Source organism: Triticum urartu, chromosome 5A, assembly GCF_056163025.1.
Source record: "Triticum urartu cultivar PI428250 chromosome 5A, HENAU_Tu73, whole genome shotgun sequence".
NCBI lineage: Eukaryota > Viridiplantae > Streptophyta > Magnoliopsida > Poales > Poaceae > Triticum > Triticum urartu.
In genome coordinates this window covers 400,004,825-400,017,489 of record NC_141877.1, presented here as the reverse complement: position 1 = coordinate 400,017,489, position 12,665 = coordinate 400,004,825, and the positions used below count along the sequence as shown (strand labels likewise).

The following is a 12,665-nucleotide window of genomic DNA, read 5'->3' as shown; positions in this document are numbered from 1 at the left end:
TTGGGAATTTCTCCTTTGTTGGTTGTTTAATTCATAGGATTGAATCATATAGGAATTGTTCCTAAGGATTTCTTTGTACTACTCTCGATAGGATTTCTAGAATCCACTCGAACCTCTTTGAAAGAATCCTTTTGTTTTTTCTACTATGCATGCAAACAACCAAAAATCTTGTATGGTTGAGATGAGCATGGCATTTTTCATATTCCCGCATTTTTAGAATTGTGTGAATCAAAGAGGCCCGTCGGTGTTAGTTTCGATATAGTTGCCGATGCTTTTTCAAGCCAATGCCCGTATGCCCATAGTTCATTTTACGTGCTAATCTTGGCTAACTCATGGGCTAGCAAAAGTTTGACCAATTTTTTGGCTAGGAAAATAGGGTAGGCTAATCTTGGGGTAAATTTCCTTAATAATCGAGTATCCCCAAAGTTTCTACAGAAATCCTGCAATCCAAACGGGATAGGCCCTCAATTTGTTGTTTAAAGCTCATACTTTGCTGCAACAATTATTGTCAATTTCTGCATCAGAACACTGTTGCTGCGCCGTGAGTTGCAGCATAGCCTGTACGTTCATTTGTAGCGTGGCCTGTTTATCTTTTTGCACCATTTAATACTGTTCATCTTCCAATAACAAAAAACTATATGAAATCTTAGAAATGAAGGCGAACAAAGCTCATCCTACCAAAAGAATCGTCCATGACCAAAATTTCGGTGTTTGTTTCGATATAGTTGCCAATGTTTTGGCATGCCAATCTGTTTGTCCACTTTCGTTCATTTTTCTTGATAATTACACCTTGTTCGAAATCGCTCCGCTCCACAACTCCGCTCCCGAAGCGGGCGGAGCTGCAGTTTCCTCGCTCCATTAATTCCGAGAGTCGATGGATTGCCGAACAAGGCGTTAACGTTCGCCAACTCATGGACTAGAAAAAGTTTGACCAAAATTTGGCATGGTAATCCTGGGGCAAAATTAATTAAGAATTGAGTATGTCCCTAAAGTTTCAACAGAAATCCTGCAGTCCAAACGGGATATACCCTCAATTTGTTGTTCTAGAGCTCATACTTTGCTGCAACAATTATTGACAATTTCCGCATCATAACACTGTTGCTGCGCCATGAGTCGCAGCACAGCCGTACGTTTTCTTGTAGCGCAGCCTGTTTACCTTTCTGCACCATTTAATACTGTTCATCTTCCAATAACAAAATACAGTATATGAAATCTCAGAGATGAAGGCGAACAACATACAGATATACGGAGTATATGTCAGCGCTCAGAGAACAAGACATGCATGGATTACATCTTAATCTTAGAGGAGATAGTCATATTTGCAGTACATGATGATCAACTGCAGGCAGGGAGCTAATCGAGCAACTAATGAATCATCACACGGGGGGACAAGAGTACAAGACCGGGGATTGATCGATCTTGCTTGCCACAAGGATACATCGATCGAGAGACGGAGGTCCCGATTCCGGTGGGTCAGAAGGCGAAGAAGCGCTTCTTGGCCTTCTTGGCGCCGCCGTGGCCGATGGAGTCGGCGGCGGCGAGGTTCTTGGCGATGAGCTCCTGCGCGCGGCGGCTCCTGATCTCCACCCGCATGCTCTCCGTCTTGCCCACCTTGTCGTAGCACGCCGCCGCCGCCGCCTCCTGGTCCTCCCCCTGCTTCTTCCTGGTCAGCCTCCTCTTGATGCCGTCCACGAGCCTCGCCAGCTTCCCCATCGCCGCCGCCTCCAAGTTGCGTGGGAAATCTACGGGGAAGACGATGGTATGGATGGATGGATAGATGGAGAGCGGCGCTCAGGTTAGGATGTATATATCCGTTTCAATGCGCTCGCTGATTACCGGGGGAGCAGTTTGCTTTGGGCGGAAGAGACGGCGGTGGTGGTGGGTTGGGACTCGTATGGATGGATGGATGGATGGATGCGTGCATGGGCTGCGCTGGGCGCCGTTACTCTCCTCCGCCGGGGGTCACGTTGGCCAACACTGTTCATTTCCGGTAGGGAGCGCGTGGAAGCCACCGGAGCCGGCCGGAGGCCGCTGCTGGGCTGGCTGACAAGTGTCCCCACTTGTGGGGCTCGCCCTCGCGATGACAGGTGTCCATAAGTAGTCTTTATTAATTGCACATTTATCTCTCTCAACTTTTACCAAATTATTCGCCTTGCATGCATGCATCCTGACCTGGCTTTGTCTTTGTGCACTGGATGGTTGGTTACTGCCAAGTCTAGGTCGTTGCTTGAGGCGGCAATGGTGTCCATCGTTGGAGATGGGCACCGGAGCACTTTTTGGATTGACATTGGATGGATGGACTAAGAATTTTCCATAAGTAGTCTTTAATTGCACATTTATCTCTCTCAACATTTACCAAATAATTCCCCTTGCATGCATCCTGACCTGGCTTTGTCTTTGTGCACTGCATGGTTTGGTTATGGGCTATGGCTCAAGCGCCGGATCTCTACAAGCCTTGGAGAGGGGCGGCAATGGTGGCCGTCGTTGGAGATGGATGGTCCAAGAAATTTTCCTAACCTCTTCCAGTGCATCTCCTCTAGGACCAAGATGAAGCACATCATGGCCAAGGTTCTTAAATGACGGCTATTGGATCTCCAACATTGGGCCAAACTTGAGCATCGGCGCGCGATGCATGACTTTATGATGCTTAAGTCATCATGTCAAAAGGTGTCCCCGATTGGAAGAGGGGAGGAATGGCGTCTACTCATCGAGAATGGCACATCATGAATTTTTCATTTGCAGTTGACGCTCCGGTGTATGAGACAACATGCAACTCTCGTGTGTCACTGGGTTGTCACTTCTTCATGTGGCTTGTGTCGCGGAACAAATGTTAAACTTCTGATAGACTGGCACGATCTGGACTTTCTCATCAACTGATGTGCACCTTTTGTGATCCGCATGATGAAAGCACTGATCATCATATGATAGGAGGTGTCCTGGCACGCATGGTGTAGCACCATGCGGAAAGCAGATTAGTACCTGCCCGAGGCTCCTCGGTCTTGGAAAGGTAGTGCATGAGATCTTCTAATCCAGGGCGGCGACGGAATCTCCACACAATCTTCACGCATGTTTTTTTGGAGCTATGGCGACACGAGAATGATGTCATCTTTGACATGGCTTCACCCTCGTCGAGAACTTGAGATAGCTTCTTTGTTGTATTCATAGGAGGGAGCCCAAGGCAAGTCTTTTACATACGCGGGGAGAAGTCTGGATCAGGGCAAAACTTCTACATTTTAAACTAGAGACTTTTCTTTGATCGTTGAGTAGGTGGATTTTGGATGATTAGTTTTTTTTGCGCATTTCCATTTCAAGGAGGTACACGTTTATCGGGTCATTTAGGTGGATTTTAGACCATTGATTTCATAATAATGACCGTCCATTTTTCTTTTATATAAGATGAGTTTTTTTACCTTATGCATTTACTCTAACAGAACCATAATGGCCTTCCAAGTTTTAACAAGACCGGATAATGAGTTGGAGTAAGTCTTGCCTTTTTTTAGAAATACAAGGCCCGAGGCCCGGTGTTAAACTAATAATGACACCCTCAGATAGACAAGAACAACACCACACCACACCACATAGCACAACAACAAAAATGAAAACAACATGAGTGTGCTGAGGAACAACACATAGCAACGAACGGACAAAAATAGAGAAGAGAAGCATTGCTTGGAATCATCAAACCCTCGCAGCAAAGAGAGAGAGAGGCCATCTCGACAGGGAGACTAGCCGTCAAGGTAGGCCATGCCATCGCCATCACCTGCGTCAGGTACAACAACGCTAGCCAGTTACATCAGCACCCTCGAGCGGTGAAAACGCTCACCCTAGGCCCTAGATGAAAACTACCGTCAGGACCCGTCAGGTACATCAACGCCATCCAGTGAAAACGCTCACTCTAGGGCCTGGATGGAAACTGCCGCTAGGACCCCAAAAGAAGGCACTGGAATGACCATAGGGCCTGCTTCTTCTATTGGGCCTGGGAGCACAACACCTCGTCGTACCTAGCTCACCTTGAGAGCACCACCGTCAAGGGCTTGGAACCATCATCGCAAAGAGAGGGAGCTGTTGGCCAAGTGGAAGGAGACATGCGCCACTCGGACCATGTTGCCCATCCACCACCACCGTCCACACCCTGCGGATCATCTCCGCCCACAACCTCACCTACGCTTCCAAGATGATGTCTCCAAGAAGAAGAGATCACCATACCCAAAGGCGCAAGGCCAGATAATATAACAAACCCTGATAGGCTAAATTCCGCCGAATGATAATTTCTTTATTATGAAAACAAAACAGTACTAGTACATGATAGCAATCATGCTTTATTGGTACCTTATCTGCAATGTCAGATCAATGTGAATTAGCCTCGCTGTACAAATGTGTGTGTGATAATACACCTGAATTTCTGAAGACATGAGCCGGCACGTACATATATTCACAGTTTGCTGTGCGATTCCCTGAAATTTTAATAGGCGCAGAATACACTTCCTAACGTCTACTAGATTTTAGAGTGCTTTGCCTGGGTGAACTCCTTGCGCAGGACTCTCCTCATGACCTTGTTTGAGGCGGTTCGAGGGAGCGATGGCACCACAACCACCGATGAAACCTGCATACAAACGGGATCAGGAAGGAACAGAGTAGCAAGTGATTTCACTGTAGGCAAAGTACAACATGATATTATATCAAAAAATTCCTATTAAAGTAAGTTATCAATGAGCAGTTCAGCAGAACAATCGAAGCACCTTGAAAAGAGGATTCAATTTCTTCAGAGCAGAGTTGAACATTAGTTTCAGTTGATTCAAATCTTCTGCTTGCGGACTTTGATCTTTGAATACGACGGCTATGGTCAACTGTTCGGGGCCGCCCCCTACAGGTGGAACCCCAATAGCCGCCGTTTCAAGAATGGCATCATTCACCCTGTTGCAGATCCTCTCAATCTCGATGGAACTGACCTGAAACCGATGATACAAAATCAGTAGATGGACCAACTAAAGCTGTGATTTGGCAGATGAGTTGTGTGTTACAATATTGTTACCTTAATGCCACCAAGGTTCATTGTATCATCTGCACGCCCATGAGCCCTATAATATCCTTCTGTGGTACGTTCAAATTCATCGCCATGCCTCCGGAGGACCTGCATATGCACAGTCACGCGGTTAGTGCCTCAACCTTTGAGGATCATACAAGCAGCCAAGGACACATGATACATACTTTCGCATTCCATTCTGGCATTCCACTGAAGTACACCTCATGATGATCAGCATTTAGCAGTGTCGTTGATGACCCAAATAATGTTGGATCAAGCGCAAGTTCTCCAATACCAGCAGAATCCTGTGGCTGTAAAGTTTGAAGAAACACACTGACATTAGGCCGAGAGAAGTTAATAATGGACGGCTAGAGTCTAAGCAAATAATGAAAGAATGTGCAAGTGGTAGGAAAGTAGCATTTGGTGGCAACATGAAACTGATGTATGAGTTGCTATGTATATTGGTAGGGAAAATGTGATCATCAATTCTTAATGGACCCAAAATGCTTCAAAGAATTCCATGCTGACACTTACCAAGGGATTCCCATTGCTGTCAAGAATAAACAGGTTACAACCCATGGCAGGTGTACTGAATGCTGACAGTGCTTGAGGTTGCAACAGGGATCCAGTAATAAACCCACCACCAATTTCTGTGCCACCACAGTACTCGATTACTGGTTTGTAGCAAGCTCTTCCCATCAGCCACAAATAATCATCCACACTTGATGCCTCCCCAGTTGAGCTAAAGCATCTGCATAGATGAACGGTGCCAGTGACAAACTAGATGGCATCAGCATACTATTTCCCTTATGCAAGTTACAACAGAAAAAAAAGGCATAGAGGGTCAACTAATCCAGAAATTACCTGATGTTTGACCAATCAAATCCTGCAGTACCATCCGTATTTTTCCATGTACGAACAATGCTGGGTACCACTCCGAGCATTGTCACCTTAGCATCCTACAAGTCAATAAAATAAACAGTAAGGAGCAGAACGGATATAAATCATTACTTTAATTAACAACAGACGGTGCAGATCAATATTGCCCAGTGCAACAGAAAACACAAGAAGTTACGTATGCATAACAATCCTCTTCCATGAAGGACTGAATTTTCCTAATAAGGCATGAGTGCATAACTAATGTTAAACAGCTGTTACTGTGTGTACTGAGTACCCAAATGTATTAAGATATTAGTACTGAGTTCCCAAATGAACATAACTGAGATAATAAAATACACATACGGCTTTTCAACACTCTGCGAAATTGAATCGTCAACTATGTATGTAACTATCTTTACCTGTACAAACTTCGCAAAACCTGAACTATTCGGGGAGCCATTATACAGCGCCATAGATGCTCCATTCAATAGCGAGGCATAGACAAGCCATGGACCCATCATCCAACCAAGGTTTGTAGGCCACGCAACAACATCACCTTTACGAATATCCATGTGACACCATCCATCAGCAGCTGCCTTAAGAGGGGTCAAATGCGTCCAAGGAATCGCCTTTGGCTCACCTGAACACGAGGAGCTGTCAGAAGTTTGAATAGAAACTGAATCAACTCATAATCCATTAATAGGTGGTGAGGATATAATGCTGCATGTTAATGCAAATAATAGACATGACGGTAGTTGTACATAGAAAATTTATACTAGGACTGATAAACAAATCACTACATATCAAATTAAAGGTCACCTGTGGTCCCTGATGAAAATAGGATATTACTGAACTGGTAGGCAGGTTGCTCGACTGCGGTATAAATACCAGCCCTGCAATTTTGGTCATATTAGTGCAATCTAGTTACAGACGGGGGTGGGGGCATCATTCAGCAGAATGAACACTGGCCAGTTAGAATAGGAAAGGTATAGTGAGAAAGTAACATCATACTTGGTATGATCAGCCCTTCCAAGAAAATCTTCCCATGAAAGGTCATCAGTACGGAGTCCTTTTATCGGTGTGGATCCCCGTGCAGGGATCACGATAGCCATAGGGGCTTTGGCCTCCACAACTCTACTGTAGAACAAAAACTGATGTATGAGAAATAAATTCTGATTGTGAATTTAAGATCAATGCTCTCTGCACTTGAATAACGCACCTATACAATGGCAGCTCCTTGTCATCACGAAGGATGCAATCCTGGCAAGCAAAAGACTATCAATATTGCCAGAACATCGCCTTTGTATATTGAAGCACAAACACATTTCAGAAAGTAGGCATAATATTAGACGATTACACAGCATGTACAGATTAACTAAATACCTGGGTGAAAATTGCTTTTGCCTCTGATATCTTTAGCCTCGTCGATATTGCAGGTGCAGCAAAGCTGTCTGCAATCGAGACAACAATGTATCCCGCTAACACAATCGTGAGGTAGATAACAACGGCATTCACATTCATAGGCATGTCAATTGCAATAGCAGACCCCTTTGCCAGATTAAGTGCATCGAGCGCATTTGCCACGAGGCTACTCTAGACAGAAGTGAGAAGAAGCACTTCTGGAGTTAGATTTCAATGAAGCAAGCAAAGTTATATGATCAGAACTAGTCATCTTTAGAACAGTACTATATCATTACCAAACTTTTGTCCTCAATTCCTCCACAGTCACAAAGTTGAGGGGCTCGGAATCCTTCCCCTCATCCCTCCACACAATGGCAACGTCGCTGGAAGTCCTTCCGGGTTTAGCAGTCAGGCAATTCGCAGCAGCATTCAGCACAGCCCCTGGCAACCACTCGCCACCGGGGTTCGCATCACTGTCACGCAAGATGCAAGATGGCTCCACGCTGAATGTGATGCCCATCTCCTCAAAGACCATCTTCCAATATGCCTGTACTTGAAACACAAAAACCAAACTGAAGATGTAAGTCCACTTCTGGAAGCTTAGCAGGTACAGTGATATCATGGGGGAGAAGTAAAATCTCTGGTCACCTCTGGATTCTCGTTGGAGTACTTGTGGAAGTCCCGGAAGCTGGTGATTGGATCCTTGTACGCTTCGCCGATGATTTCATTCCCGCGCGCCTCCAGGACGCGGCCAACATTGGTCAGGGCCGCCTCCTCGCTGCAGAAACCCCAGCACGTTAGAGCAAGCAAGCGAGTGAGCCTCGGCACGGTATTCGATCGGGGAGGCGGGAGCTCTCACGGGTCGGGCGTCCAGGCGGGCGGCGTGGTGGACGGGGACCCGGCGTAGCAGCCGTAGTAGAGCATCCGGTGGACGGCGAAGGGCACCCCCGGGCGAAGCACGCCCCGCGAGAGCTCCCCCCACACCGCGGCGGGCCCGCGGCCGCTGGCGGCGCCGAGCGCGCCGCGGACCGCCGAGTGGAGCGCGGCGGGCTCCGGCGCCCCCGCCGCGGCGAGGTCGTCGGCGGTGATCGCGGCCAGGGGCTTGTGCGTCGCCGCGGCCATGCCTGGCGCGCGCTCGAGCTGCTGCTACTGATGCTGCTGCTACTGGTTGGTGCTTCCCGCTAGATGCGTGGAGAGGAGGGAAATCGCGGGCGTGGCGTGGCGGGGCGGGGCGGGTGTACCGAACGGGCGAGCGACCTACCGACGGGGACGGGGCGAGGGGAGATGAGATGGGATGACACGGAGGTGTGTGCTAGCTTGTCGGGCTATCTGCTGTGATATCTTTTTGTTTTGTAAAGCAGCGCGAGTGCACGATGATGGAGGAGTTTGGTCTGATCTGGACATGTGTTCTGCCTTTCGATTGCAGGCTCCCTTTCAACAATCCTTGTGCGCGGGCTCTCCTGTTTCTTCTACTCTGGCAATTCTCAAATCTTTCAGCTATATTTTCACATCTAGTGCAAAATCACAATTTAATTAACAACATTTCAAATGTTATTTTTCACGTTCTGTGAGCTCAAACCATATTGCGCAAGAGTTCCGTAAAAATGTCATTGAAAATAGTTTATCATCGTATTAGATGTATCATCAAAGAGCAAGAACACATAGCGTAAAACAAAGTGCATCCATAAACGCGCGTTGTCACTCCTACTACCTCCACCGAGGTGTCCTCCCATGGCACCTCGGAAGCCAAGATCTCTCCACAACCACGAGTCCACGAGAGCTTGTGATGCGCTCTTGTATTTCATTCACCTCGTCTGTGTCCATGAACATGCGCATTGCCTCTTGCTCCTTCCTCTTATTTTGTTCTCTACTTTGACCCTCAACATGTCCTTCTCATGAACAAGCCTACGCTCTTGGGTCTTCATCTTCTGCTCATCAATATTTTACGTGCACATCTCATAGCTTCACCTTGACCCTCAACCTATCATGTATCATCCTCGATCTCCTTGAGCTCATTCCACCTTAATGCATTGTCTTGCTTACGGTTGGTCTCCAACTCTACTCTTTTAGATATAATCTCATGAAGGTCTTCTTGACATTCCTCCTATTAGGCCTCTTTGTCTTGGAGTGAGACCTCTCTCTCTCTCTCTCTCTCTCTCTCTCTCTCTCTATATATATATATATATATATATATATATATATATATCATCGTCATTATTAACCTCAAGGTCTTCATCACCATCAAGATCCATTGGAAGTGGACATTGCTTAATCCTGCCCTTTGGTGTAGTTTGGTCTGATCTGGACATGTGTTCTGTCTTTCGATTTCAGGCTCCTTTTTCAACAAATTTTTGGTCTTATGCACGGACTCTCCTATTCCTTCTACTCTGGCAAATTCTCAAACCTTTCAACTATGTTTTCACATCTAGTGCAAAATCACTATTTAATTAACAACATTTCAAATGTTAAATTTTATGTTTCAAATGTAAACTCAAACCATATCGCGCAAGAGTTCCGTGAGAATATCATCGAAAATAGTTCATCGTCGTATTACATATAGGTACAATCTCGTGAAGGTATTCGTTGTGCACTCCTCCTATTAGGGCTCTTTGTCTTGAGTGAGACTTCTATCTCTCTCATCATCATTATCAACCTCAAGCTACCCCACACAAAAAAACTCAAGCTCTTCATCACCATCAAGATCAAATGGAAAAGGACATGCTTAGTCCGGCCCTTTGGTGTAATTTTCAATTCCGTCTCGCCCAATTCTCATTACCCAACAATGCAACAAAGTAAAGAGATTGTTGCCATTCTTCCCATTTTTGTTTGTGTAGTGCTTGGATGTAGTTGGAATGCTCCCCTACTGGCACTCCACTCGGAGGGGCATTCAATCAGATCAACACAACCACACAACTAGTTGCAACAGTTTAGAATTGTACTATGAAAACCTCGGATTGAACCTTGTGTTCGGTTGGAGAGAAACTTCACATTGCGTTGAAAATGCTCATCAATCCGCCTCCAAAAGGTGTCCTTAGTTTGATCGGTGCAACTACATGCATCAAGAGAGGCACTAATCCATGCCAAACACAATGTATCATCGTTTTCTAGCTTGTAATTGGATGCTCCAACTGTTGGGGAACGTAGCATGCAATTTCAAAAAAAATCCTACGATCACGCAAGATCTATCTAGGAGATGCATAGCAACGAGAGGGGAAGAGTGTGTCCACGTACCCTCGTAGACCGAAAGCGGAAGCGTTAGGTTAATGCGGTTGATGTAGTCGAACGTCTTCACGATCCAACCGATCCAATTACCGAACGTACGACACCTCCGTGTTCAACACATGTTCAGCTCGATGACGTCCCTCGATCTCTTGATCCAGTAGAGGGTCGAGGGAGAGTTCCGACAACACAACGGCGTGGTGACGGTGATGATGATGTGATCCGCGCAGGGCTTCGCCTAACCACTACGACGCCATGACCAGAGGAGTAAACTATGGAGGGGGGCACCGCACACAGCTAAGAGAAATCTTGGTGTGCCTTTAGGGTGCCCCTTGCCCACGTATATAAAGGAGGGGGAGAGAGGCCGGCGGCCAGGAGGGGCGTGCCATGGGAGGAGTCCTACTTGGACTCCTAGTCCAAGTAGGATTCCCCCCTCTTTTCCTTTCTCCACCGGAGGGAATATGAAGGAGAGGGAGAGGGAAAGGGAAGGGGGCGCCGCCCCCTCCTCCTTGTCCTATTCGGACTCCCTAGGAGGGGGGCGCATGGCCAACCCCCGCGGGCTTCCCTCTCTCTCCCTTAGGCCCATGTTGGCCCAACACTTTCCCGGGGGGTTTCGGTAACCCCTCGGTACTCCGGAAAAATACCCGAATCACTCGAAACCATTCCGATGTCTGAATATAACCTTCCAATATATGAATCTTTACCTCTCGACCATTTCGAGACTCCTCATCATGTTCGTGATTCTCATCCGGGACTCCGAACAAACTTTGGTCACCAAAACACATAACTCATAATACAAATCGTCATTGAACGGTAAGCATGCGGACCCTACGGGCTCAAGAACTATGTAGACATGACCGAGACACATCTCCGGTCAATAACCAATAGCTGAACTTGGATGCTCATATTGGCTCCTACATATTCTACGAAAATCTTTATCGGTCAAACCGCATAACAACATACATCATTCCCTTTGTCATCGATATGTTACTTGCCCGAGATTCGATCGTCGGTATCATCATACCTAGTTCAATCTCGTTACCGGCAAGTCTCTTTACTCGTTCCTAATGCATCATCCCACAACTAACTTATTAGTCACATTGCTTGCAAGGCTTATAGTGATGTGCATTACCGAGAGGGCCCAAAGATACCTCTCCGATACACAGAGTGACAAATCCTAATCTCGATCTATGCCAACTCAACAGACACCTTTGGAGATAACTGTAGATCATCTTTATGCTCACCTAGTTATGTTGTGACGTTTGATAGCACACAAGGTATTCCTACGGTATCCGGGAGTTGCATGATTTCATAGTCGAAGGAATATGTATTTGACATTAAGAAAGCAATAGCAATAAACTGAACGATCATATGCTAAGCTAACGGATGGGTCTTGTCCATCACATCATTCTCTAATGATGTGATCCCGTTCATCAAATGACAACACATGTCTATGGTCAGGAAACTTAACCATCTTTGATTAACGAGCTAGTCAAGTAGAGGCATACTAGGGACACTCTGTTTGTCTATGTATTCACACATGTACTAAGTTTCTGGTGAATACAATTCTAGCATGAATAATAAACATTTATCATGATATAAGGAAATATAAATAACAACTTTATTATTGCCTCTAGAGGGGGCACCGCACACAGCTAAGAGAAATCTTGCCCTAGAGGCAATAATAAAGTTGTTATTTATATTTCCTTATATTGTGATAAATGTTTATTATTCATGCTAGAATTGTATTAACCGGAAACTTGATACATGTGTGGATACATAGACAAAACATAGTGTCCCTAATAAGCCTCTACTAGACTAGCTCGTTAATCAAAGATGGTTAAGTTTCCTAACCATAGACATGTGTTGTCATTTGATGAACGGGATCACATCATTAGGAGAATGATGTGACGAACAAGAACCATCTGTTAGCTTAGCATTATGACCGTCTAGTTTTATTGCTATTACTTTCTTCATGACTTATACATATTCCTCTGACTATGGGATTATGCAAGTCCCAAATACCAGAGGAACACCTTGTGTGCTATCAAACATCACAACATAACTGGGTGATTATAAAGATGCTCTACAGGTGTCTCCGAAGGTGTTTGTTGAGTTGGCATAGATCGAGATTAGGATTTGT

At 45.8% G+C, this 12,665-nt stretch overlaps 2 protein-coding genes across 2 annotated transcripts; both read right to left on the bottom strand.

Annotated features, from left to right (window-relative positions):
• Positions 1-1,154: 1,154 nt before the first annotated feature.
• On the bottom strand, positions 1,155-1,965 carry LOC125556054 (uncharacterized). Its single transcript, XM_087522812.1, has 2 exons — positions 1,837-1,965; positions 1,155-1,742 (listed from the first exon to the last, which is right to left on the bottom strand). Exons 1-2 carry the CDS (start codon positions 1,922-1,924, stop codon positions 1,474-1,476), a joined length of 357 nt encoding a protein of 118 aa, XP_087378938.1. The 5' UTR covers positions 1,925-1,965; the 3' UTR covers positions 1,155-1,473.
• Positions 1,966-4,252: 2,287 nt separating this feature from the next.
• AAE17 (acyl-activating enzyme 17) lies at positions 4,253-8,604 on the bottom strand. Its single transcript, XM_048674133.2, has 14 exons — positions 8,163-8,604; positions 7,952-8,081; positions 7,600-7,850; positions 7,286-7,490; positions 7,122-7,162; positions 6,914-7,039; positions 6,722-6,795; positions 6,322-6,542; positions 5,888-5,982; positions 5,558-5,774; positions 5,209-5,334; positions 5,033-5,131; positions 4,740-4,949; positions 4,253-4,603 (listed from the first exon to the last, which is right to left on the bottom strand). Exons 1-14 carry the CDS (start codon positions 8,423-8,425, stop codon positions 4,496-4,498), a joined length of 2,166 nt encoding a protein of 721 aa, XP_048530090.2. The 5' UTR covers positions 8,426-8,604; the 3' UTR covers positions 4,253-4,495.
• Positions 8,605-12,665: the final 4,061 nt, after the last annotated feature.

Excerpts from the sequence above, each read along its gene's own strand:
- LOC125556054 (XM_087522812.1), bottom strand. The coding sequence starts at position 1,924 with ATGCACGCATCCATCCATCCATCCATCCATACGAGTCCCAACCCACCA. Across the intron at positions 1,743-1,836 it reads CAAAGCAAACTGCTCCCCCG|ATTTCCCACGCAACTTGGAG; the intron begins GTAATCAGCGAG and ends TCTTCCCCGTAG.
- AAE17 (XM_048674133.2), bottom strand. The coding sequence starts at position 8,425 with ATGGCCGCGGCGACGCACAAGCCCCTGGCCGCGATCACCGCCGACGAC. Across the intron at positions 5,335-5,557 it reads ACAGCAATGGGAATCCCTTG|CCACAGGATTCTGCTGGTAT; the intron begins GTAAGTGTCAGC and ends CAAACTTTACAG. Across the intron at positions 4,604-4,739 it reads AATTGAATCCTCTTTTCAAG|GTTTCATCGGTGGTTGTGGT; the intron begins GTGCTTCGATTG and ends GTTTGTATGCAG.